The sequence below is a fragment of the Ictalurus punctatus genome, chromosome 3 (genome assembly GCF_001660625.3).
Source record: "Ictalurus punctatus breed USDA103 chromosome 3, Coco_2.0, whole genome shotgun sequence".
In the NCBI taxonomy this organism is placed as follows: Eukaryota; Metazoa; Chordata; class Actinopteri; order Siluriformes; family Ictaluridae; genus Ictalurus; species Ictalurus punctatus.
The window spans coordinates 22,282,136-22,309,988 of NC_030418.2; the positions used below are offsets into that span (position 1 = coordinate 22,282,136).

The 27,853-nt window shown below is 38.4% G+C and overlaps 2 protein-coding genes across 25 annotated transcripts; both read left to right on the forward strand.

Moving 5' to 3' along the window:
* Nucleotides 1-200: 200 nt before the first annotated feature.
* On the forward strand, nt 201-15,931 carry papolg (poly(A) polymerase gamma). Of its 23 annotated transcripts, none has more exons than XM_053679760.1 (23): nt 213-1,690; nt 2,749-2,865; nt 3,156-3,323; nt 4,189-4,255; nt 4,341-4,422; nt 4,539-4,648; nt 4,751-4,804; nt 4,892-5,003; nt 5,120-5,209; nt 7,022-7,160; nt 9,696-9,768; nt 9,868-9,988; nt 10,487-10,571; nt 10,667-10,720; nt 12,597-12,716; nt 12,860-12,969; nt 13,093-13,217; nt 13,398-13,561; nt 13,673-13,782; nt 14,013-14,221; nt 14,440-14,523; nt 14,738-14,797; nt 14,876-15,931. In XM_053679760.1, exons 3-23 carry the CDS (start codon nt 3,169-3,171, stop codon nt 14,972-14,974), a joined length of 2,223 nt encoding a protein of 740 aa, XP_053535735.1. In that variant the 5' UTR covers nt 213-1,690; nt 2,749-2,865; nt 3,156-3,168; the 3' UTR covers nt 14,975-15,931. The 23 variants fall into 23 exon arrangements, with proteins under 23 accessions (XP_017320003.1, XP_017320005.1, XP_017320002.1 ...); XM_053679757.1 differs by lacking the exon at nt 2,749-2,865 and having other exon boundaries at nt 213-357; nt 1,601-1,690; XM_053679752.1 differs by having other exon boundaries at nt 214-1,690; nt 2,746-2,865; nt 2,985-3,323.
* Nucleotides 15,932-18,512: 2,581 nt separating this feature from the next.
* On the forward strand, nt 18,513-27,501 carry rel (v-rel avian reticuloendotheliosis viral oncogene homolog). Of its 2 annotated transcripts, XM_017464726.3 has the most exons (10): nt 18,514-18,614; nt 19,075-19,095; nt 19,877-20,016; nt 20,118-20,266; nt 20,820-20,911; nt 23,215-23,355; nt 24,940-25,044; nt 25,319-25,534; nt 25,730-25,870; nt 25,975-27,501. In XM_017464726.3, exons 1-10 carry the CDS (start codon nt 18,608-18,610, stop codon nt 26,778-26,780), a joined length of 1,818 nt encoding a protein of 605 aa, XP_017320215.1. In that variant the 5' UTR covers nt 18,514-18,607; the 3' UTR covers nt 26,781-27,501. The 2 variants fall into 2 exon arrangements, with proteins under 2 accessions (XP_017320216.1, XP_017320215.1); XM_017464727.2 differs by lacking the exon at nt 19,075-19,095 and having other exon boundaries at nt 18,513-18,614.
* Nucleotides 27,502-27,853: the final 352 nt, after the last annotated feature.

The following is a 27,853-nucleotide window of genomic DNA, read 5'->3' on the forward strand; positions in this document are numbered from 1 at the left end:
GCATAATTACAAGCGCGAAAAGTCTGTTTATTTTTAATATATTTTTCTATCCAGTAATTTCCTTTCCTTTTCCCGTTTTAGACGTGTCAAACGGAACACTAATCAACCATAATTGTGAAAATCATCGCCATGTCTTCGTTCATAAACATCTGAGCGCAGTCCTCGGAGGCGTTTCCGGTGTAGCAGAACATTTGCGCAAAGCCTATCGGGATATCGTTGGCCGGTGGGCGCCATATTGGAGTACAACTATTGTTATAAAAAGAGACGGGGCTGCTGTTAGCTGAGTTTATGTTTTCTTCAAGTGTGATTTAAAATTATAAGGTATTTTCTACGAAGGGTCATGAGAGAAATGTCAGCGTAAGTCACAACCGCACAGCAGCGAGTTTCCTATTAGAAATAACTGTTTGAGATGGTGAAATAGTCGTTGCTAAGCTAATTAGCCAGCTAGCGTATTTTGTATTCTCTAGCGTGCTTAGCAGATAGAACATCAACAACCAAAATGTCCTTTATGAAAATAGTGTTCTTCACGGTGTTCACAGATTCTCCAGTCAAATAAAATGGGTTTTATTCCGCACAAGATATGGGATGACATTTGCCTTGTTGATTTTGTGTTTGGATTAGCTAATATTTATTTGTTTACCAGGCGAGGCGCTAAATTAGGAAGAACGTTAGATCGGATAAAGGAGCTGGGGGTAGCACCGCTGGAGTAGCTGTGCTGTGTTTGTAGTTAGCTAGCAGTATAAACACAACCCGCTTCTTTAGCACTTGATGGTTAGGGTTTTACGTCTGTTAATTGGTCACTTTGCGCTGTAGTGGCTTATGCATTTAAAGGAGAACAAGTTTGGCTCAAACGCACTCACGTTAACTTGGTGGCCACAGCAAGCAAGCGACCATTGACTAGCTGTGGAATTGAGCTAGCATCATTATTACGCAACCTCAAAGACTTTTTGGTACACAGAAGTGTGTTTGTTTATTGGATTTGTGATTATGTTAATATAGTGGTGTTATTCCGATAAAAGAAGCATATATTAGTGCACTGGTGTTCTTGGTGTATCCTACTTTGTCACAGTCAACGAAGCAGTTAGTAAGAATACGTTGCAATTCATCAGTTCATAGATTGTGTGGTGGTGTTTTTTTGAGTCAACATTCAACAAGTGCACTCTTAGTTTTAGTTAATAAAAGGTTGCCATATTCAGCTTGTATATCATACATCTGACAAATAAGAATCTCCTTATATTTCTTCAGGTTTTTATGGTGCATGGTATAATAACCTAGTATCGCAGTATTAATGGGCCATTTAAAAACACTTTGTGTATGTCTTTTTATACATCTTTGTATCTTTAGCAGGAGGAAAAGACCCCCAAATTGTTGTTTTCTTATTTTTGAGAGGGACGTTCTCGTACATTGTTAGTATTTCTCAAATTGTTGTAAGATGAAGGAGAGAGTGACTGAGGAAATACAGCACACTGAGTCAAAGAAAAGGTAAAAAGAGGTGGTTGGTTTAGGACTGGACAGCTAAATAGCTATGTTTCCATCCACAACGTTTGCAGGAGCTTGCATTTTTTTATTTTATTTTTTATTATTATTTAAATGATTGCAGATTTTCCTCAGATTTGGTCCAGGATGCGTCATGTGATGTCATTACAATGCGCATTCAGCCAAAGTCCCCTTCGATTTGAATGCGTGGAATGTGAGTACAGCTAAAAGATCTCATTTACCAACAGACATACTTGTGAAAGAATGTGCAATTGCATTTTTGCCAGTTCGAGTAGTTTTTTCACCAAAAAAAACCCTCAAATTGCATCGCCAATTATTTTTTATATATAAAAAAAGTCGTTTAAAAAAATCGCAGTAAAATCAAGATGCTGCAACAATCACAAAAAACTCAGCGAGTACAGACTGTACAATGGAAATCACATTTACCGAATATATTTAGCGATGTGCATAAATAAAAATCTTGTTTTTGCCTCAACAAAACTTGATTCTATGATTGGCTCAGAAAAGTAAAATTAGTGGCCCAATCTCATTGCATAGCGTCTCAAATGTTCTTTTTGTAATTCTGAAATGCCTGAGCCAAATCAAAATGGTTTGGTATTTATCTCCCAGAACTGTCTCACACAATCACGTTCCCAAATATCAGGCCTCTGCCTGCAACTGCAATAACATGAGGTTTGTGATAGCATTTCGTCTGCATGGTCTGAAGTGCAAGTCATTTATTGTATTGGAGAAAAGAGCCACAGTGTCTTCCCCGGTTGCAACAACTACCATTTGTATTGATACTTTGCGCCAGTTTCCCCAGAAGTGACGATTTTATTTTCTTGAACACACGGGATGGAAATGGTGCTTTATTCACAAATGTTTTGTGTGATATTCCAATTTTTCACAGAAGTTAAATACACAACTTGGATGGAAACAAAGCTAATGTCATGTTCTTCTGTATGTTTGATAGCCATTGTGTATGATGAACTTGCAAACATGCTAGGAGTAGCAGCAGAGATGACAATACTTATAACAGTAGCGGATTACACAACCGAAGTGTTTTCAGTGCAGTTCATGTCTTCTATTCTGAGACAGATGTTGCAGTAGTATGATTTATGGGGAGTTCAGAGAGGGAGGGAGTTGCAAAATCCATCGAAATGTGGCACTGTAACAACCCTAATTTCCATATAAATGAAAATTGATATGTATATATCTCACGCATATAACTTTTCATTTTTTCCCCTTTTTCTTTCTTCTTTCTCAAAGAAGTTGGCCATTCTTAGTCCAGTCTATTTCTTGTGTAGCTGCTAATGTAAAGTCTGAGGTCAAGATGATGGGTTAACATTGGAGGAGCTGAGACAGAACTGTCACTCTTCCAGAAGTATTGTGGGTATCATCAGCATTTCTGTAATGCCAACTAACTGCAACTGGCAGCATCAAGTAGCTCATTGGATATTCATTTGTTTAACCCAATTTCTCTTATTGTGCCTGGTTAAATGGTGAAGTTTGAGCAACTTTAAAGGAACCCGATCACTTCAAATGGTTTACTGAAACTGGAAGTCATGTTTTGTCTTTGTTAGCTAAATAAAATATCACGTACATATTATGAAAATATCTTCCATTATGTTAAGATTTTTGTCCCTCAGTTGCACTTGGTTTTATTTTCTTCTCAGCAGTTCGGGAAATAATATGCTTGGCGGGCAGCAGCCTCAGAAACACTATGGCATCACGTCCTCAATCAGCCTGGCCTTTCCCCGGGATATCGACCACCTGTACACTCAGAAACTCATGGAGGCCATGAAACCTTTTGGAGTGTTTGAGGATGAAGATGAGCTTAATCACAGGTGAGTGTTTTTAAGGCTGTAAGAACAAATTCAATATTTTAATACTGTCCAAATAATTAAAATGTATTATATTCAATGGCCAAAGAAAATCACTTTCAAATGTATGATTCCAAAAACTTCTTTTAGTCACCCAACATGGGTACATTTTGGCCAAATCACTAATATCACTTGAGCTACAGTACAGAGATGGGTTCAGTATAAGTAACTCTCTTTTATGGCAACTTTTTTTCCACATTTCTTAAATGTATTTTCCAGGTGCATATAAAAATTAATCTGTGTCCTAAAAGTGATATTTTACGCAAGCTTTTAAATAAGTTTTTTTTTTTTTTAAATTCAGATGACATTTTATTGTACACATTGCATGCAGGTTTTACAAAACCATGATTCCATGATCACCATTGGTCTAAATGCATGTTGTAGGAGACCTACTTAAAAATAAAAGGAGAGAAAAAGATGTTGGTCCTAATAAGTATAGAACTGTACTGTAGCATGAAAGTCATTTGTCATTTTCATTGGTGTAATTTTTATTTTTAATAACATGGTTTTCCCATTCATTCAACTGAGAGGACCTGAATTTCTAACTAATATTGTAGGAATATCTTCTTGTTTACATGTTTGAAACCTGTTCCTTTGCTGTTTTGAAACGTTCATATATTCTTGTGAACCTGATTCTCATAATCCTTAGTTTTTCATTGTAGACCCATAGCAGGCTGTTTTTGTAATTGTACAGTACCATTTCCCAGTAATGTTCAACAATTCCAACCAGGTAAACAATTAGGTGTTGCACTGACGGTGTACTGAGATGTTTTTTGGGGAGGGGTTTCCCCATTTGTGACACATATATATTTTTTTTTAATTACTACAGGCTTGCAGTTCTTGGTAAGCTGAATTCATTTGTTAAAGAGTGGATTGCAGAGATCAGTGAATCAAAGGTAAACCTACCTACCTGCCTTCCCTCTTTTGTTTGTCTTTGGATGAATTAGTATCGCTCTCCTAAATGAACGTTTCCTATTTCAGAATCTGCCCCCTTCGGCTGTAGCAAATGTTGGCGGCAAAATCTTTACCTTTGGGTCCTATAGACTGGGAGTGCACACAAAAGGTACACTTGACCGTTGATTAGCGACTTAAAGTGTCTTTGAGTCAGACGTTCACACCACGTGTAGCTTTTGTCTGGAATGAGTCTACGCCTTAAATCTGTACAAATGTGTTATGCAGGTGCTGATATAGATGCCTTGTGTGTGGCACCTCGACATGTTGAAAGGAGTGATTTCTTTGCATCTTTTTTTGAAAAACTCAAACAGCATGATGAGATCAAGGACCTACGGGTGAATCCTCCTCTTTACGCTGTCTCCATCTGTTTGAATGAACATTTATTTCCTAACACAAGTTAATGTGTGGTTTTATTTATCTGACTATTTCCATTTCAGGCTGTCGAAGATGCATTTGTCCCAGTGATCAAATTCAAGTTTGATGGGATCGAGGTAAAGTGGATACACAGTGAGGATATTTTCAAATGTGTAAAATGTGAACGGTATTCTTGATTTTAACCTCAACCTCTTCCTCTACAGATTGATCTTCTTTTTGCAAGGCTTGCCCTGCAGTCTATCCCAGATAACCTGGACCTTAGAGGAGATTCTCTGCTCAGAAACCTGGATATTAGATGTATTCGCAGTTTAAACGGTAATTCTTTCTGTCCTTTCGGCATGTGCTTAACCTTGTCTATTTTCACCGCTCTATTTTTAGTCGTTCTTTTGCTTAACATGTCCTTTCTCCGTGGTATGTGCCATGTGGTACAGGTTGTCGTGTTACTGATGAAATCCTGTACTTGGTGCCCAACAAAGAGAACTTCAGACTTACTCTACGGGCCATCAAACTGTGGGCTAAGCGTAAGTCTTAACTGGAACATTTCTTCTTTTGCTAGTTCTGTTTGCTGGTTTTCTTCAGACTTACTGTAAATATGACCTCAGATTGACATGGCTTTGAAAAGTAATACTTTGAGTGCAGTACGTCAGCTTTGTCACATTTATCCCAGTAAATTACATTAGCAAGCACTTGAAGGTGTGATGTTCATCATGGAAATCAGCATTCTGTTAATGATGCATCTTAATGCAATTGCACTGTTTGAGCACTAGAGGTCCCAATCTGCCTAATCCATAGAGAGAAAGTATATACTCACCATCCCCTCTATTAGGCACCTGCACATTCATTCAGTTATCTAATCAGCCAATCATGTGGCAGCAGCCCAATGGAGATACAGGCCAAGAGCTTCAGCTAATGTTCATATCGAACATCAGAATGAAGAAAATGTTTGATCTCTGTGACTTTAATCATGGCATGGTTGTTGGTGCCGGATGGGCTGGTTTGAGTACTTCAGAAACTGCTGATCTCCAGGGATTCTCACACACAACAATCTCTAGAGTTTACACAGAATACAAATAAACATGACAAACATCCTGTGAGCAGAGGGTCTGTAGGCTGTGAAATGCAAGAGTGTACAGGTTTTCCTGATAAAGTGGCCGGTGAGTGTAGAAAGCATGCTGGTGAAATGTGTGGTTGTTTTTTTTTTTGTTTGTTTGTTTTTCTGGAGAACTTGTACCTTTTACAGAGCTTTCCGGCACTTGTGACTACACAACCAGGTTACAACCGTTAAAAAGAGCTCTTCAGTAGCGTTCAAAGAACACCAGCCCCATGTCTCTGCAATCTACAGTGCCTGAGAAAGAAGCAGCAGATGTTAGTCATTTTGGCTAACTTGGGAGCTTGATTTCTGATTCTGTTGATTCAGATGCTGCCTCAGAGCTCATTGTTTCAGTCAATCATGTTCTCTGGGTCAGAGGCTTTGTTTATTCACTCAAATTTTGGGGAGAATTTATAAATGTATTTATTTCTTAAGATATGGTGAGCCTGTAATACAGTTTGTTTAAACTTATTAAACCTCTGTTCATAGCTTTTTTATTTTTATTTTTTTATTTTATTTTTTTATAATTATTTAGTTTTATACAGACAAAAAAGGCACATTATGTATTGTTTGACTCAAATGAAAAGTCTTTCATTCAAATTTTCTTCATTAAAGTTTTATTGAAAAATTGAGACTTGACTTGAATCTTGAAGCCAGTATAGCAACTTGCAAATCATATCTTAACCGGTTTGTAATTGTTAGAGCCCTTACCAGCACTGCATTTTACACAAAATATAGCAAACATTTTGCTAAGTATGTTCCACATCTACACTTGTTATTTCTGTGTGTTGGTTTAACAGAACAAAATATCCCAATATGTGAAGTGTATATTGAAATTAGTCTTTGATATGCATGCCATGTCACTCTACTTTACCAGACATTTTAACAAAAAAACGGATGAATTAAAGAATTAATTCAACCTTTTCTGAAGTTATCTTTTGATACACTAGGGGGTGCCAGAACACTGCTTGTGTAAAATCTTTTCAGGGACCTGAACCTGTATTGAAATTCTCAGAATTGCTTTCTATTGCTTGCAGTTTTGGGAGTAATATTATGTACTTGTAGTAGATTATTAGATTATCTAAAAATAAAAAAAGAAACAATTGGCCAGTTTTTAACATCTGTGCACTGAAACATGACAACTTAAATGATCCACTCACACAAAGTTCAAGTAAGGTGTACAATAGTTTTCGTTCGTTCATTCTTTTTTAACCCCCCCCCCCTCCCCCCCAATCCTTTCTAGGTCGTGGAATCTACTCAAACATGCTTGGCTTCCTGGGTGGTGTGTCCTGGGCCATGCTGGTGGCCAGAACCTGTCAGCTTTACCCAAACGCTGTGGCTGCCACACTTGTGCACAAATTCTTCCTTGTCTTCTCCAAATGGTATGACCCTTATAAATCAGATCCCAGGAGTCATAAGTTTATTACAGTTACGCATTACTCATATAGATCATGTGCATTGAGTTTATTAGGGACACTCCATCCAGTAGTGGAAGTATGGCAAAAGTGTCACTTCACGCTACTAGAAGGCATTCAAAATGCACAATTTTCCACAATATTCAGGTTTTCAAACATGGGTTTTTTGTTTTGTTTTTTGGTGGTGTGTGTTAATGAGTCAATGTCCAGTCAACTATAATTAAGGAGTAAGTCATTTTTACTTAAAATAATAGTGGAGCCAGTGTTGTAAAAGTTCTGGTTATGCACACAAAATTGTATAATGTAATTGTGCTGTATACCCTCTGTAGTACACTACATTTGATATTCACAGACATACTCCATTTAAGCTACAATTTATTTTAAAAGCTGCTGCTTGCGGTACTTTACACACAACTTTGGATTGACCTGGTTCTCTCTTAAAATTTTTTTAGAGTTGTGCCTCTGCTTTTCAATACTAATTTCTCACTTTCACTTTTGTTGCTTGCAGTTTTACACTGGTCACAGCATAACCTAATTTACAGCATTCAGTAGGACAGTGATGTGTGCTTTACCTTTTTTTTTTTTTTTTTTTTCCCCCATTTATTATTTTTTTTAAATATAGATTCTACTAGGGGTGTAACAGTAGAATCATGACACGATGCAAAAAATTGATCATGGGGAATTTGTGCAATTCACATTGTGTGTATTTGCATTCTATTTATTATGCATCTAATGCAGTTGCACTGCAACTGTTGGAACACCAAAGGTCTCATTGTGTCTAACACATAACTCAAGCTCTGGATCACAATAACCGACACGCATTACATAGGTTATTTGGTTACACAACCACCTTACAACAGTTTAAAAAGAGGTCTTCTGTTTTTTTTTCAAATGGCACCAGCCCCACTGTGATCTACAGTGCCTGAGAAAGGAGGTCATAGAAGTCAAGCTTTTAAAAAAAAATAAATAAAAAAAAATTAATACCTGGCTGTAATTCCCGTTGATATGACTCCTCAGATGCTGCTTTGGAGCTCATTATGTTTCAATCATTTTCCCTGGGTCAAATTTTTTGGGAGAATTTATACATTTTATTAATTTTAAATATGGTGAACCTGTAGTGTATGTGTACAATATTAAACCTCTGTTCATAGCAATTTTTTGATGTATTTATTTTTATACAGACAAAATGCACATTGTTCTGCATTGTTTATTATAAAGAAATAAAAAAGAAAAAGGAGTCTTTTCAGTCATAATTTTTTCCAACAAAAATTTTGTTCTAGGAATTGAATTTTGAATCGTGATACTGGTATCATGAATCAAATTTTTACACTCCTAGATTTTACATAATTTATTGTAACTGAAAACAGTTTTTAGGATGGGTTGGGAACAGAAGTGTCATCATTTCTTCTGTTGTAGCAGATTGTCTCTTCTTTGGCCTAATGAACAGCATGAATTTGTCTGGTCACAGATTCCACAAGAAGTTTGATGGCATGCTTGAATGCACTGTGGAATTGCTGTGAATTATACTACTGTTCAGTCTTGCTTTAAGCAGCCCTTTCCATCTAATAAAGATGCTTAATAGGGTTGAGTGTAGAGTGGTGGCCACAAAAGAGCCTCGAAAACTCTGTTTGGAGCTGTTATTGATGTAACTCACAAGCTCTTTTTGTCTGCTGAGCCACATTGAAAGTTACTAAAGCCAGTTTTTGTCGGTTCAGCTTGACTTGGCTTGCTTTACTTTTCTGAGCTTGCTTTTCCACTGCAGTTTAGTGCTGCCTCGACTTGGGTGTCATCTTCTACTCGCCTCCATGCAGGAATAATGTTATATTATTGACGCCCTTTACAAATACACGGTCAGGCCTTACTTCAAATGCCTTTCCTGTTCACTGAAAATGGACCCTATTGAGGATGTTGAATAACGGTGTTTTAGACCCTACATAGTGCTCGATATGATTAAGCTCGATTTTGTCGCAACAGGAGTGACTTCGATAAATACCTGTTTGGAGATCCGTAACAAGCGAGGTGTAAAAATCTAAGACAGAAACCTTTGTCATTTTATCTGTAATGAGAGAAATGATAGCATTTTCTATTAGAATATTACCATGTGCAAAGTCTGTATTAAATGACTCATTTATTCAGGCACAATGCAGAACCACTCGTTAAGGAGAATCCTTACTCCCTCAGCGCGTGGCTCACGTTTGGTATCGGCTCTGCTCGATTGGAACCTCAACCGAGGTAGTACTAAAAAAAAAAAAAAGAACCAGGTACTGTCAACAGTGAAAACCCCCGAAAAGCGAGTCGAGCCATACCAGGCAGTGGAAAAGCTCCATAAGGCCACTCATTTTATCATTTAGCTAGAAATGTCGGTCTGCATGACAAGGTATAATTTGTGGGAAGGTAGGTAGTGCACTTGAATAAACTTTCAACTATGTTTTGTCTTTTATTTACAGCTAGATAAAATTTTTTTATGTACATTTTTACACAGTAATATTTTTTGTTCATCAGGGAGTGGCCAAATCCTGTCCTTTTAAAGCAACCTGAAGACAGTAACTTGAATCTGCCAGTCTGGGACCCACGGGTAAGTGTTTTTAATGAACAAGAACACCCAGAGGCTAATAATGGAAACTTGAACACGCTTCATATTCAGTACTCATATTATTACCTGTTCTGCCTTTAGGTAAACCCATCAGACAGGTACCATTTGATGCCAATTATCACACCTGCATATCCCCAGCAGAATTCTACCTACAATGTGTCCACCTCCACCCGCACAATCATGAGCGAAGAGTTCAAATATGGTTTGTTTTAATTAAATGATGGTCTACTGCAGTGCTACTTGTTGCCTGGGGCCCCTTTAACTCTAAAATAAATTCCATAGATTTTTTTTCATGAACATTTATTTAAGTATGTAAAGTTATATTTTGCCTATCTATTTATTTTTTTTATTATTTTTTTTTATAGAGCCATACAGCTTTTTTTTTTTTTTTATTCCTGACCTTTCCACCAGCAGAACAAAATTGTTTGAACATGACATTATTTGTACTTTGTTTTTGGGTTATTGAGGGTTAGCATAAAAATTCAAGGGACCAATCAAACAGGCTAACAACTATAACAGCTCAAATGACTAGTTTCATAATAGTGAGTTAACCTAAATGGTGAGCTAAATAAGATTTTAAAAAAAAAATCTGCTATGACTAGACTCCATGGCTATGCAGCACAGACACCACTCTGAGCACCCTTTTACTGGAAACACTTATCCTATTTACAATACGTGTACATTTGTGTTCTTCTCTCAGGCCTTACAGTTACAGATGAAATCCTTCAGGGTAAGGCTGACTGGTCCAAGTTGTTCGAGCCACCAAACTTTTTTCAAAAGTACAAGTATGTATAATGTATGGCTAATAGCATAGTTTAATATATCAATACTGATTAGTTGTGTAAATACTGAGGCCTCTTGACTCTTTTGTTTGTTACAGACATTATATTGTGCTTACTGCCAGTGCATCCACTGAGGAGAACCACCTAGAATGGTAAAAAAAAAGTGTGTGTGTATGTGTACATATGTATGTTTGTTTGTGTATATGTATAATGACAGTGTCCTTCACTAATATTGACACCCTTGGTAAATATGAGCAAAGAAGGCTGTAAAGAATCCTCCTTATAGTTTAATCGTCTCTATAGATCTTTTGATTGTTTGTTAAAAATGACTCTGCTCTCATGGATATCAAACAATTGCAAGCACAACACAGGTTTATCAAAAAGAATCTTTGTTAAATGTGTGTGCAACAATTATTGGCACCCCTATCAATTCAAATGAGAAATATATTTGAAATATATTCCAATGTAAATTTTTGTACACTTCTGTGACTAGGAACAGGAAATGATTTCTATTTCACAGAGCAACAAGTTCATGTTTCACAGGGGTGTAAATGACGTAACACACAGGCCAAATTCCCTTAGTCATTCATAACAATGGGTAAGACCAAGGAATATACCTGTGATGTGTGACAAAAGGTTGTTGAGCTTCACAAAAGGGAAAGTGGGCTATAAGAAAATAGCACAAGCATTGAAAATGGCCATTTCCACCATCAGGGCAATAATTAAGAAGTCCCAGTCAAGTGGAAATGTTATGAATCAACCTGGAATTGGACGTGTCTATATTCTCTCAACGCACAGAGAAGAGGATGGTTTGAGTGGCCAAAAAATCTCCAAGTATCACAGCTGGAGAATTGCTGAAGTTAGTTGTGCCTTGGGGGTCAGAAAGTCTCCAAAACTACAATTCTACATCAACACAAGTAGCTTGGAGGGGTTTCAAGAAAAAAAAAAAGTCTCTACTCTCATCCAAAAACAAACTCGAGCGTCTTCTGTTTGCTAGACAATACTGGAACTTCAAACGGGATCGGGTTCTATGATCAGATGAAACCAAACTAGAGCTTTTTTGGCAATAAATACCAGCGGTGGTTTTGACACACACAGAGGTAGCCATATGGGAAAAGTACCTCATGCCCACGGTTAAATACGGTGGTGGCTATAATGTTTTGGGGCTGCTTTCCTGCCAGAGGACCTCAACATTTTGTTACGACACATGGTATCATGGACTCTATCAAATATCAACAGATATTAAATGAAAACCTGACTGCCTCTGCCAGAAAGCTTAAAATGTGCTGTGGTTGGATCTTCCAGCAGGACAATGATCCAAAATGTACATCAAAATCAACACAAAAATGGTTTACTGACCACAAAATCAAGGTCTTGCCATGGCCATCCCAGTCCCCTGACATGAAACCCATTGAAAACCTATATTTATTTAAGAAAAATGTTGATGCGTTCAATATTTATTTCTCTGTGTGTAATATGAAATAATTTCACTTCAATTTATGATTTATTTCATAATCATGTATTTTTAGATTGTAACTAGTACTAGTGCTATAATCAGATTGTGGTAAAACTTTGTTACTATTTGTACTGGGTGGATTAGATGCCCAGTCTCTGTGACTTTTCTGCTTTAAGCAGGACAATGTGACATTTGAAGATATAGTGGTTTTGGAAACCTCTTTGGTAGAAGTATTGTTGCAAGTAACTTAACAAGAAGCATTTTGTAATGCCATATTAATGGATTATATTGGTTGCATGTGGCAAGTCACAATACACAACAAAGGAGTTTTCACTACTTCATTTATGATCTAGTGTTTTCTTATGCTGTAATTGTCTGTGGACTTTATTGTAGTCCCTTTAGTACTTCAAGGAGTGTTATGAAAATAGTGAAAAATAATGACAGTTATGAAGAAAAAATTGTAATCAAGTCTTTATGGTTGGATATTTTTAAATGCTTACGCATCCACAATCAGAAGAGACTATAACACTGTGTGGATAGCCTTATTCATGTGGTCCTCCATCTTTCCTTAGGGTTGGGCTGGTTGAGTCGAAGATTAGAGTGCTGGTTGGTAACTTGGAGCGAAATGAATACATCACTCTTGCTCACGTGAACCCGCAGTCTTTTCCCTGGTCGAAGGAAAGCCGTAATGAGTGAGTATCTTTCAAGTAATGTTCACGCACCACATTCAAATGCATGTGAGGTCCTCTTGTGTAGAAATAGTTCAATGTATTGAATACATTAGCCATGTTGTAGGCATAGTTGTGAGGTTTTTACTGTCAACTTGTTTTTACAGCAATGACTTTGTTTCAATGTGGTTCATTGGAATCATTTTCAAAAAGTTGGAGAATGCTGACTGTGTGAATATTGATCTGACTTATGACATCCAGTCCTTTACAGACACTGGTAATTCTTTTGGTCTCTCTTTTTTTTTTAATGTCTATCTTGTGTAAATTGCATCATTTGGACAAAGTTATCACGTTAAAGAAGTAAGGATTTTGGTTTGGCTGACAGCTGCTGTCTATGCAGTCTACAGGCAAGCCAGTAACATTAACATGCTGAAGGAAGGGATGACCATCGAAGCCACACACGTGAGGAAGAAGCAGCTACATCAGTACCTGCCTGCTGAACTTGTGCACAGAGGCAAGAAGAAGGTAGAGGCATTCTCTGAAAATCAGTTTGACAATTATTACAAATCATAATTTATTTATCTAATATTAATGACTGGTTAGTTTTGCACAGCTTAAACTGTCATTTTGTTTGTTTATTATTATTATTATTATTATTATTATTATTATTATTATTAATAATAATAATTTTAACAACTCCTTCAGAGCTCGGGAGACCTGAATCGCAGTTCAAATGGTGGTGGGTCTAAACGCTGTTCGCTCGATGGCAGTCAGCTGGACAGTTCCAGAGACACCGATACAGGCACACCGTTCAGCTCTCCTACCGCAATCATAAAAAGCTGCAAGTCAGTCTCCACACCTGATGACAGGTAATTCTAGTCAGGAGTCATTTTTGTAATTTAGCATTGTAACTCTGAATATTACTATCTTTTTAGTTTTCCTGTCTTGACTTCTGTTCTTTTCTCTTGTGTTTTTTGTAGCATTACCCCACCAACGCTTTCAGTTCCCATGTTTGTGGATAGCTCCCCATCCTCAGAGTCATCTCCTCCACAGAAAGGGCCAGGAATGTCTATTCCAGTAATTGGAGCGCGTGAGTTTCTTGTGTGTTTTTTTTTTTTTCCTTTTTTTTCTTCTTTTTTTCTTCTTCTTCTTTTTTTTTTCCTTTCTTTTTTCCTTCCCCCCCGCTATTAATTATGTAATGGATACATGTACTCCTTATTTAGTTTTGATTAGCCCATATGTGAATTCTTTGTATAGTCATTTCCTGAAGTGTGGTCATATATATTTGGTCTTACCACTTTCTCACACGTTCCCTCTCAGAGACATCAGTCACACAGGTGGCCAAGCCCACAGTGCCTGTCACAGGGAGCACCATTCCCACAGTGGTGGGCCGAAATGTGATGCCGCGTATGAGCCCACCCAACACCAGCTCATCTGACCTGACCAACGGCCTCAATGGAGCTGCACCTAAGAGGCCCCACTCGCCTTCACTGGAGGAGCCACACAAGAAACTGAAGGACACAGAGCAGGTAAATAGCCCACTTCCACCCAAATTGTTGTATATTGTTCACTGTAATATGCAAGTGCACAGTGCATTAGTAAGATTTCTTACATGATGTTTGGTTAAACATTCCCTTCTTTTTGCATTAAGTGATCTGGTGCATTCACTTAATAGTTTCTATGTTTATTTATTGAATTTTGCCTCTATCCTCAGTTATTCTTCTGAACCTTTTCTATTATTGTACAGCAGGTATTTGCTGATGAAGATACATTTAAAGAACCATACCCACCTTCCTCTAATGGCCAGGAAACAGGAGATGGCCCAACAGGGGTAAGTTTAGCCTACATGTTAATTTCTTGTATACAGGTTTCTTATGTGTTACAGGTATCTTATCTTTCTTTAAACCTTTACTGCACGTGTGTGTGTGTGTGTGTGTGTGTGTGTGTGTGTGTGTGTGTGTGTGTGTGTATACTTAAATAAGTAAATAAATAAAAATGTATGTATATTTGTCAAATCTCTCTTCATTAAAATCTTTTCTGAACAGGAGGGTCATGCAATTACAAAGCCTATGCCCATTCCCACTATCGATACATCAAGAACACAGGTATTTGTCATGTCAAGATCCTTGTCATTCCAAATACAGAATAAAGTAGGTTGTATGACATGTATGTGTGCTTTTCAGAGACTGCCCAGTAAAGAACTGCCAGATGCTTCCTCTCCAATACCTACAAGCAACCTGCGTGTCATTAAGAACTCAATCAGACTCACTCTTAACCGATAGCAGTGAATTCTCCATAGGCAATGGTAAATCTGGCAGCCATTCCAGGATTTTCTTTTTCATCTTAATTTACCATCATTCAGACTGTCTGCCTGGAGGCTACTTGAGCGAGCCAGAAAGCTGTGGACAGCGTCAATGCTTTTAATTTCAGGTTGCCACAGGTGCTCATCTGATCTTCCTTGAGACATTGTAAAACATCATCAGTATAAAGTGTAGACTATGGATTTTTATATATATATATATATATATATATATATATATATATATATATATATATATATATATATATATATATATATATATCTCTGCCTCAATGTGTCAAATACTTGCTGAGTGGACATCTATCTGAGCGTGCTTTGACATGTAACTTGTACAGTAGATGTAGTTTGTATATAATGTCTTTAAAGTCATTGTTAATCTTTCTATACCATTCTATTGTAGTTTTTACTAACAAAAAAAGTTTAAAAAAAAAAAAAAGTTTTTTTTTTTTTTTTTTTTTTTTTAACTTCCCAGTCTTTTGATATGACGTCATGGCTCTAATAGTGTTTAGACCAGGACATTTTTGGAGACTGAGGAAGTTGAGTGGGCCTGCCTTGTCCTAAACATGACCTATTTACTGATATCAACCCACTGTCTTAGCACGCATGTATTTACCACTCCTGTAACAGTGTGAAGGCTGAGGTTGGATATTGTTTGTAAGGCCAAGGTGGACAGAGCAGGTCATGTAAAGCTTGTGTTTTGCTAAAAGCGGTTATATTATTGCAGTATGAGGTCAGAGTGAAATGTGTGTGCGTGCGTGTCTGTGCGAGTGAGAGATTTATTCCCTGACTTTAGGGCTTCACCCCTGTGCCTCCCATGGAGGTTTCTTTGGCAGCAGCATATTACTTTCAGCAAACAGAAAATGCAGAAAAATGTTATTCCTCAGTGCCCCAGAACCCCAACACCCCCACCCCCACCCCACCCCCAAAAAAAACCCACTGCTCTCCCTGTAGATGTACAGTTTAAGCAACAACAACAAAAAGTATTTAAAAACGAGGCTTGCTACTCATTTTGGGGTTTCTTCACCATTTATTTATTTGCTTATTTGTACCGAATAACTTTTATATTGCAGTTTGAGATTTCTTCAAACCTCATTTCCACCAACAGGTTTTGACATCTCCTGTTGAACTTGTTTTGGGGAAAATACCAACCATATATACACACGTCTCCCCTTTTTTTTTTTTTTTTTTTTTTTTTTTTTTTTTCCCCCTCCCCCCCACCTTTTGGTAGGGCAAAAGTTCTATTTCAATACGTATTTTTGTATATAATGTATTCTGCCTCATTGAAACTGAGACCATAAAAAAAGTTACAAAACCCCATAAAGTCTGGTGTCTTTACTGCACATCTATTGGTTTATATACTCCGTAATTTCCATCGTGGTGCGCGCGCACACATCCATTTCCTCATAGGAACTTTGGTGGAATGGTCCTGTCTTGCTCCTGGAGTCGTTCATTTCGGAAGTTTAAAAAAAAAAAAGCAAAAGGGAAATGATGGGTGTAATGGGGAATTTTTTTTTTTAAATGTTTTTATTTATTGTTTTTTTTTTTTTTTTTTTGTAGAATGAGATTACGTAATATAAACTAAATTTGTGGGAATGTGATTACTTCTTTATGATGATACCTCTTGTTTGTGTCTGTAATTCGGAGGAACTCTGGAGGCGGGTTTACGTAGTGTTTCTTTCTGACGATTTGTCTTGCGAAGTTACTGAATGTCGCTCCTTATTTGCTCGGAATGAAAGCTCAGTATAAGGAACCTGTGCCGTAATAGTAGTATAACTACGTTTATTCATTGCCGTAAGATTCCCCCTCCCTTCTGAGGTAGCTGTAGTTCACTAACGTAGCAAGGTGTTTATGGCCAAATAATATTCTGTTATCTCTCGTCCATATTTATGCACGCGTTCTTTGCTTGCCATTTTAGGGCGCGAGTCTGACCTTTTGGAAGTGTATTTAGGTTGTTCCGCATTTAGCTCAAGTTTATCTCTTCGGCGAAAGCTATTTTCACTGTTTTATATTTTGTTGTATGTAGCCAATTAACTTGTGGTGTTGCTCTTCGCTCCTGTCGTGTTTTGATAGTCAGCGAATCCCTATCTATTTATTTTTCTGTTGTCTGAAATAAACTTCCTCGTTCTTGTTTTTTGGGAGATTCCCATTTCTCCGCGTAGGCGAATGACGTTATATGGGGATTACCCTTCAGATGACGGAGTAACTACAGCGAGAGCGAGCTTTGTAGGTTTTATACGATGTTTACAATGTTAACGTTCATTTGCAAACATTTAGTGAGTCACTTTGCCAGAAGTCACAATTATCGGCTATAAGTGTACTAATACTAAGTGTACTAAATTAATTTAATTTTTGTCTTTTTATCGATTTTTGTGTCTTTAGTTTTCACACTAGTTTTTGAACAAGCTACAAGGCTGCCAGTTATGATGTTTAAAAATTTTGTAGCTTATGTTTTCTTACATTTCGTGAAAACCAATAGATAAAGTATTAAGTGTTTGTAAAAGGGGTGTGATCAGTAGGCGTGTCATTCTAGGCTAAGCTTTATTCTGATTGGTTGGTGAGGGGAGGGACGTGCTGTTAGCCGGGGAATTCCCGAGACGTGACAAGTGTTGTGAATTTCGACTCTCTTCAGGGAGTCAGTGCATTCGGTTCAGCTCAACAATAAGAGCCGACACTTTTGGCTTCTAATCGGCTCTGTGTCAGTTTCAACAAATTTATTAGTCCCTTTGTGATCATAAAAAATACTATAAATTGAATTGTGTGTGTTTTTATTAAATCTATTTAATTAAAAGCAAAGAAATAGCATTGTACTGCATACTGTTGAAATTAATGGTTATAATGGGAATTGTATTGGTTTAAATGGAAACTGTAATGGTCCCCGTTGGTCTCTACTGGTAATTTGTTGACTTCTATTGGTAGGATGTTCTGTCTAGTGCATACGATTAAGGACCTATAATGGTTTTAATGGATAGCTGGTGGTTTGTAATGGAAACCATTAGAATTTCTGTTATGGTTTCTATTGCTTGTTTGTTTGTTGTAGGGTTGTTGGGGTTTTTTTTTTTTGGGAGGGGGGGGGTTCAGCAGGGAGGCTACGACATTAATATTGTTTTGCTGCTGTGTCTGCACATGAACTAACATGAAAACTGTCAACTGAACCGGTAAACTGAAGATAATTCCTGTCTTTTGTTCTGGTATTTGTCTCCCCAAAACACCACACTTGCACTACACACTAGCAGCAGTGCAGTCTGACCTTCATGCCGAAGACAGACTGAAACATGCAGCCTAGTTGTACGAGAACTGGCTCTTACATCGTTATTATGCGCCAAATACTTCTGTGTTGGTCGTGGATTTGGATGCTTTTAGATGAATTAATTAATGTATGTGAGAATCGGGAATACAGAGTACTGACGAATGATCTGATTGACTTTTCTTCTTACAAACGATTCTTCAGAAATGCGAGTCGACTCCCAGCGCTCACATAAAAGAGTCGACTCGCTCGCGAACGACACATCACTACTTAACATCACTGCACAATTCATTCGTCACTCATTCACTGAATAGTCGAGTGCTATAACCTGCTCTCAGGGTGTCCACAGAAATGGATGGTAATTATGAGATTATTTAATTTTCTGAGTAAATTTAGCGAGCTGCTTTAACCTGATAATGACTAATAAGTATAATTACCTTTTAAACTTTTACAGCATCTCATAGACTATATTCAGTAATGAACTAGTTTACTTTGATTTTAGTTATCTTTAATGGAAGTGCCAGTTTGAAATAGTGATTGTACTTCATAACTGAGAGGATGTTGCTACGTTTACAAACATAAAAATGCCAATTAATTGAATTGATTTAAGCCAAGTGATTTAGAAAGTTTGAAATGACATGAAAAATTGTGAGTAAATTATGACATTCATGGCAGACATATACGCAGAAGGAAATTAAAATGAGGAACATCGGTCAACTGCTTTCGACTTCAAGTTCCCATTAGTACTGTAGCGTCGTTATCAAATTGTGCGCTTGTTTCTTTCACATACTGATTATCTCTCGTCTTTTCTTGTACAGCTCATTTCCCTGTACTGAACAGTAAGTTAATAACTGCTATTGATAATTTACAGCTCTTGCTTATTTGCCTACTTCCCTCTTTTTTTGTAACTCCTTCTTTTTTATACTATGGGTGGCTTGATGAGGTTGTAGTGGAGGTTACTTCTTGTGTGTTGCATGCAGAGCAGGTAGATTATAGTGACTGAGGTCAGCTGTGTGTGCTCACTGCTCTATTGCACTTTCTATGTGTGTTTGATGGAGAGCAATGCAGACCTCAGCTCCCAACTGTAGTGTTGATATACTACACTGTATGCTTGGCTAAAAAAAAAAAAAAAAAAACCCACCCAAACAAAACAGGCAGAGATGATGGTGTACTTGGTTTACAAGAAGGAACAGGAATTGGGCATTTCATGCCATGCACAGCTGTGCCTGAACAGCTGTGTGATAAAGCTTTGATAATCATAATCGTACCTTGTGGTCCACTGGTACGTCAGTGAGCAGTGTATACGGGCAGGTGTACCAACGGGGAAATTATTTGATGTTGGTTGTGGTTACAATCAGGTTCTGAGGAAAAAACGCTGTGGTGTACAGATGTTGATTATTTTTCATTATTTCTCAGGACAGGTGAAGATTCTGCTCATGTATCACATTGCCTGTTTTCATGGCATGCTGGTTTCCCTAAAAATCTGGTTGTTTCGCTTTTTAAGGGGATCTGTCCATGTGTTCATTGTTTCTTTGTTTCTAAAATTGCTTATATAAACTAGACTAATGGAGTCTGCATTCACTGTTGAGCTCTGTTCCCCCCCTCTCTCTCTCTGATTAGTGGGAGAGCCCTGTGTTCAGATCTTTGAACAACCCAAGCAAAGAGGCATGCGCTTTAGGTATAAGTGCGAAGGCCGTTCAGCAGGGAGTATACCTGGAGAAAGAAGTTCTGACAATAATAGGACTTATCCAAGCATCCAGGTATGCGGCATAAAACCCATATCTCATATAGGTTCCCATTCCTTGGTCATCTTTATGAAGCCGCGATCAACCTTCCTAAATTGTTTCCTCCTTGCCATCAGATTCTGAACACCTGTGGAAGAGGAAAAGTGCGCGTGTCATTGGTAACCAAAAATGAGCCGTACAGACCACACCCACATGACCTGGTGGGGAAAGACTGCAAGGATGGATATTACGAGGCAGAATTTGGACCTGAACGCAGAGTTATTGCGTAAGTCTGATATCTATACTACTTATTAACTTACTAAGTTAACTACCTTCACAGACGCACTGTGTGAAGTTAATGTTATTGTGGCTAAACACCAAGCATTCATTTTATATTTTCAAATGCACATAAAGCAGAACAGTCACGATAAAATAGGGCTTCAAAATGTTTTGCCTAGAAAACGTACTGCTTATTTTGTGTAGAATATTTTTGTATGTATGGTTTTGCATGAACCCATCTCCCCCTGCCAGCACTCTTTATTGATTTTTAATATTTAAATGGCCTCTGTCCACTTACTAGCCCACACACCACCATGCAAATACTCTTCTACTCATAACACTTCTCTTCTGAAGGTCTGTCCATCTTTTGTTTAATATCAAAATGTTTCCGAGAAGGATTGAAGTGAGGGGATTCCCCTGGTATGCAAAATGTGTAACTTAAACCTGCAGTGCTTTGTCCTACCACTGCCCACTACGCTGAATGTCTATCCTGTTCTATGGCTCGCTAACTGCACTTGATTATATCCTTGGTTTGACCGTGATTTTTCTTTCTTCCTTAGCTTCCAGAACCTGGGTATCCAATGTGTAAGGAGAAGAGAAGTCAGGGATGCCATATTGCAGAGAGTGAACCGAGGCCTCAACCCCTTCAATGGTAAGATTTCTTTTTTTTAGATTCTTATGGTTTTATAGCACTTCTCTCTGCAGTCTCACATTTCATTGTTATAAGGATAATATCAGGACATCGTTTGTACAAATCAAAGGGTCACGTCTATTAGTAGGTCTGACACTAAATCACTACATCCTTTCTGTTATCGCTATACTGATTATGTTTAAGCAACAGTTGTATCATTAGGAAAGAAAAAAAAGGCTACTTCTCGTTTTAGTACTGCTGTTGCATAAGTGGCTGCAGTGTCACATGGCATGTGACCAGGGGAAATTTATTCAGTGCAGGAATAGAGGACTCTGCCTGATATATCAAGATAAAGTATAGCTATATATTAGTGCTTGTAAAATCTAAATGTAAGTATTAACAATACAGCAAAAATAATTGTAAAAGTAATTTCAATTAGCACATTAAGGAATACATAGGCTTTACCACGGTCACCATGTCGTTGATGGTACACTTAAACAAAACTGTTACGTGTAGGACCATTTTGATGCTCGTGGGTTTGTCCCTATTGAGCCCAGGTTCCCAACCCTGGCCCTGGAGTACCCCCTGTTATGCACATTTGAGTGTTTTCCCTACTCGAACACACCCACTTCAACTCAGAAAGGGCTGTTAATTAGCTGAATTTAGTTGAATCAGGTGTGTTGGGAGTACACTAAAATGTGCAGGACATGAGGTACTCCAGAAGAAGGGTTAGAAACCTGCAATACAGAGCGTCCATTCATGTATCAGGTTACTCATTTTCATAAAGACTTCCTTTGGATTGCTCTGTTAACATGGCTTATCATAACAGCAAGGAGGCTTAAGGAATTGACACACAAAGCATTTTAGACCCAGGGGCCCATAACACCACTTAAAGTACATAACAGAAGCATTAGAATGTCATTTGGACAGTGTTGAAGCAACAGACTGGGTTGTCCTGTTATTACTTCCTCTTGTCCACTTCTTTTAACTTGAAGATAACTCTCACTTCTGCTGAGAGCTCAGTGCTTCCTAAACTGTTTACGTGGCCACTCTTACTTCCTAAAAGCAACAAAATCTTTTCTGTTCAAATACAGAATAGAGAGGAATCTGATAAAGCTTTTAAGTACAATGGGAGTGAAACAAATCTCTTGGCTGTGTCACTGTAGTGAAATGACTTTTTTGATATTAGTTGGGATGTTTGATCATGCGTGGAAGGGAGAGCTTGCCAACAATGATCTCACTTCACTAATGCCGTCATGAGTTATTGGCCTTTTTGACTCATGTTCTGTATGGTTTGTAATTGGCATTCATTTAATAACTGTATAATATTTGAATGACTTTTCTGTAGATGGGGGGGGGCTCAGTGAGGTGAGAAAAAGTGCAGAAAGCAGTGGCTGGAGACATGTGTAGGTCTTTCGTGTAGGTCTCCCTGTCCCTATTTTATCCTCCCATCTGCCCACATTCACCCAAATGCTGGGTCTAGCAACACCCACAAGCCTTGTGCGTTCATCAGTGTGTTGCTGTGTCCCTTTATACACATAGATATATGCAAAAACTGTGCACGCACATCACCTCCTCATTTTCACACTCTGCCTCTGACGCTACACCCACTCACCCCCTCCTACCTTCTCTCATGTATCAGTGTGTCTACAAACCTGCTTCTCCTTCTGTGTGTTCTTCACTCTCCGTTTCTATATCTATCCACCTCTCCCTCTCAATTTTTTCCTCTCAGAGGCCTTGTGGTTTGAGCAGAGGCAGAGCTCCGAACGTCAAGTTAGCGGCCTCTTCACTACAGAGTCGTCATCTGTTCTCACTGCTCTCTTGATTCTTGGTTCTCTGTGATATTTCCACCTGCGGTGACCTCACCTCGGTTGTCAGCCGCACGTCACACTGCCCGTGGGTGGGATAGTCCACTGCGAACACTCTCCTGAAAGAGAGAACGTGTGGGCTTGGGTGCACGTACTGAGAAACATCTTCACACGCATTTTGTGTGGGATGTGAGTGTCTGCATCTCTAGATGTGAGCCACAGTGCGTGGGCACATGCCGGTGACTTACCCGGGGATACCGCTGAATAGCTTTTGCAGCAGCATGACGTAGAGAGAGTGTCACTCTGAGATATTCAAGATAATTAGGCTTTGAATTAACTTAATTTTTGGTCTGTCACATGACTTCACTCTGACTCTGGTGATGCTGTCCCTGATCTGAGAATCTGTGCGCTGTATTTTTACATTCCTCTGATTTTTAATGTGGTGGGATAATACAACAGTGTAATAGTGATGCATACTAACATCTGTTCTGTCTATGTATGTGTTTGGATGTACAGTTCCTCGGGAGCAGCTCTTGCAGACGGAGGAATACGACCTGAACGTGGTGCGTCTGTGTTTCCAGGTCCTTTTGCAAGATGAGACTGGATGCTACAGCATTGCACTGCCACCTGTCATCTCCAATCCTATCTATGACAACCGTGAGTTGCCACAAAACACACCTCTTGCAGTAACTAAGATTATGGCAGATTTGGTGAAGTTTCATTATGACATGTTAAAGCAGTTAGACTGCTTTGGGATTTAAAGAATAACATTAGCCTACACCCCTGTAACTTTTCCACATCTTGTTGTGTTACAACCTGGAACTAAAATTGACCTAATTGGGATTATATGTCAGGAATCTACACAAAATAACCCATATTATTGAAGTGGAAGGAAAAATCATTATAGTCAATATGCAAAATTATATGCAGATAAAAACACACACTACTGGTCAAAAGTTTGGAGACACTTGACTGAAAAGTTTGTCATGACCTTACACCTTCAGATCAAAAGGTTTTTATGATTAAATGTTTGAAATCGGTGTTTAAATATAATTGTGCCAGCATATTCATTACTTTCAGTAGAAAACTAACATTTTATTTACAAAAAAATATTTTGGTAAATGGATGATTTGGAGCGAAATATTCCGAAAAGTTTATTGGGTTAGAATTCGCAGATGTCACAGAGCTGTGAAGTGGGACTTTATCATATTACAGGAAGTGAGTATGGCCCCATTTAGCACTTCCTGAGTTGCTAGGTAGTGTGAGTACAGTGTCTAAGCGGAAGCCACTCTTCAGAGGGCTTTATGGGCCACTGTCACGCTGGGTAACAACAAAAGATAGAGTGAAGGAAAAAGCGTTATATATGTGTGTGTATAATACACGTGAGGTGAGTTCTTTTTGTTGTGGTCACTGATAGCGCATGAACCATTGTTACTGAGATACACTTCCCTAAATTAGCTAGTTTAACACGTTTAAAACACTTAAAGAGGAAGTGCAAAACAGCCCCACCCTCACATTCTAAAACAGGATCTGCCAGCCTGTTGTATACTTTAATAATTCACTCACTTCCTTTCAAAGCAGAAAGCTTGAGATTTCTGAGGCACTGTTTAATTCAGGTACATTTTGAAGTGATAAAGGGCTTGTTCAAGTCATCCTTTTTGACACTTTGCTCCTGAGACTCTTTGCACCAATTTATTCTTGCATGCTAAATGAAAAAAAGTGAAATTATTCATAACTGTAGGTCAAGTTCATGTGCATTAATAGCAATTGTAGTAATAGTAAATTACAACTAAACAAAACAGCTAAAAGTAGTGTGGCAGTAAATAAGCTCTCTGAAATCTCATTATTGTTTTTGAAAAATGATGTTATAGTGTGTTTGAAATGCCTGTTACTTTTGACCCATTATAAAGGGGACCCTTCAGAGTTCTCAGTGAGAAGTGTGGGGCTTTTCAGGGAGTAGGGCATTGTCGTGATCACTTCAGACTGAAACACAGACAGAGAGTGAGATAGGAATTCTAAGACACATCACAACTCATGGTTGTATTTGATTTCATGTTCTTGTGTAACACTGGCACCCTGTCCAGGGTGTACCCCGCCTTGTGCCCGATGCTCCCTGGGATAGACTCCAGGTTCCCCGTGACCCTGAAAAGGAGTAAGCGGTAGAAGATGGATGGATGGTCTTGTGTACCATTTGTGTCCTGAATAGTGATGTGAACTTTTAACCAATGATCTGTTCTGCAGGTGCACCAAACACAGCTGAGCTGCGCATCTGCCGCGTCAACAAAAACAGTGGCAGCGTGAAGGGTGGTGATGAGATCTTCCTGCTCTGTGACAAAGTCCAGAAAGGTAGAAAAGTTTCTATATTTATGATTAACACTCAAAAAGATTTACTGTTGAACCAAACCACACTTTGGTTTGACTCTTCCCACAGTGCTTCAATGTTCATCAGTTTCTTCATTTACCCATTCATCTGTGAATCTTTCCATTGTACTGTAATTCGTTGGCATACTTGTTACAGCCATTCATTTAAAATAATAGATTCATGCTTTCCTCATGCTACCATGTAACATACATCAGTCATCTTTCACCTCATCCTTCATTGCTTGCTTCATCACACTAGATGATATAGAAGTGCGCTTCTTCACCCAGACCTGGGAGGCCAGAGGCTCCTTCTCCCAGGCAGATGTGCACAGGCAGGTGGCTATCGTTTTCCGTACGCCTGCCTACTGCGACACCTCCATCACGTCTCCCGTCACTGTGCACATGCAGCTGCGCCGCCCCACTGACCAGGAAGTGAGTGAACCCATGGAATTTAGATACCTGCCCGATGACAAAGGTAAGACTTTGTTTTTCTCATGTCACAATTGTTACAGAATGTCAGCCAGTTCTTCAGCTCTTACAAATTTACACAAAATGTATAAATCTAAGGCCTTCTGGCAAAGTAATATTGAAGTTGCTGCGCTATGTATGTTGAGCCTAGATCCTCAATCGTAGAGATGTTGCATGCTTAGAATGTATGTTTTCCTTTCAGATCCATATGGCTGTCGAGAAAAGAAGCGAAAACTTGATGATCTAATGAAGTCGTTCCCTAGTTTCACATCTGGACCTGTGGGACCTATGGACAGAAAACAAGGATATCAACCTCAAGGATTAAACTCAAGGATTAAATATGGTGAGAAGCTAAAATATTTGCAGCAACATTTTAAAATATTTTCATGTTTATAAAGTATCACGCTCCATTGTGTATCTTATTGTGCATGAATTCGTCTTCCACAGAGAAAACTTCCTATGTAAATCCTCTTCATGGTACAAGGAGGCCAAGTCAACAACACATGTATAATTCCTATCAGCCCCGTATAATGCCATCCACTTCAGCATGTCCAGCACCAGTATCATTCAATCAAGATCAATGGGCTACTTCTTCACTTCACTTCAGCCCAGCTAGCAGCAACCCTGGGGCTAGTAATGGAGGGGGTATGTCACAGGTTAACCAAGTTAACACAGTTCCCTCCCTAAACACCACAGGGGAGAGTGGAAACAGCCTCCCCTTACTGAGTCCAAGGGATCTGGAGTTTCTTGATCCTCAAGGTGCTTCTGCCAACCAGCCTCGGCAGGAGCAGCTGGAGCACAGTGTCCAGCATTCACAACAGCCTCTCCACAGGAAGGAAACCATGCCTGCTGGTGAAAGCCTCTGGCCTAACTTTGATCCCTCATCAGGAACACAAAATGGGCCTGCAAGCACAGGGATGAATTACACATATCCAGATTGTCAGGATGGAAGTGAAATTCTTCATAGCTTAGTAGGCCCTCAGACAGGTCTTAATTTAAAACAAGAGCCTCAAGGGCAAAGTACCTTGGCAATGCTGGACCCTAACACCAACCTCTTTGAGTCCTACACCATGCTCAACTATCCACCGACCAGCAGCAGCAATCAGGAGGCCATGAGACATGCAGCCAGTAGTGGAGCCAGTGGGTCAGGACAGAGGAACACACAGACCCCATCCTACTCCATCAGGAACATGGCCCAAGAAGCTAATCTCGATACCCTCAACTGGCCCTACAATCAATTTGGTGGCGAATAAGAGAAAAGTTCAACAGTTTTAAACTATGGATAATAATAAATGTATGTAAGTGTGAAAGTGAATAACTGAAACTATATTTTTTACTGTTTATATAGCTTTGCTGGATGTCTGGAATAATCTTTAGTCCTTACAATTTAGTTGAGTCAATGATGAGGCACTGAGTTTATGGTTATAGTGGATGATACCGTAGCTGGAACAAGTAACACTCGAGCAAATGCTGCAATAAACATTTACTCTAACAATAAGCTTATTGGGCCTCCAAAGCCATTACTGTTGGACATCACTGTCATATTAAAAAAAAAAAAAAAAGGCAGCAATGATTTTAATGAACATGTATATAGATTTTGAGGAAAATCTTTGAGAATTCTGGAAAACCTGTCCAAACTTTCTCAAGTGTGAGGAAGTAATTCTGTTCTCTGGAACTTGTAGGGACCCTCGGACCCTGTGTAATGGCTATGTCATATTAAACACACGTTCTATCCAAAGTTCTCAAAATGCTGGGTTAATCCTTCTCAAAAAATAATTGAAGTTAAGTTATGCCTTTAGAACATGATGCTGATATTTTCTGCTTATTTTTTTACAAACATTTACTGGAAAAGATTATTATATGTTGATTGTAGTGTATGCGTGCTTGTTTCAGCTTCACAGTGAAATCAAGATCATTTTATCTATTGCAACTTTTATGTTTTGTATTTTTATACAATAAAAAGATGAAATAGTCTTTGTGTATCACTTTATGAAACACCCTACTGTTGAGATTTTAATTGATGCAGAAGTACATTTTTTCTAAAAGTAATTGTCATGAGAATCACATTGATTGGTTTGTAGCTCTGACATCCTCAAAAAAAAAAATCCATTGCAACACACCACTGTCATCTCTCACTGAACTGTCTATAGTACAGAGCTTTTCTTTCTTTCTTTCTTTCTTTCTTTTTTTTTTAAATAGGCATGTATGTGCTCATATTTGACACACACCTCTAATGATCAAATGTTTTGGCACTTGTTCTAATGAAAAAGTTTTTTTTTGAAAAAGTGTCTAGTGCTATGTGATGCATTATGGTTAGCCCATTTAC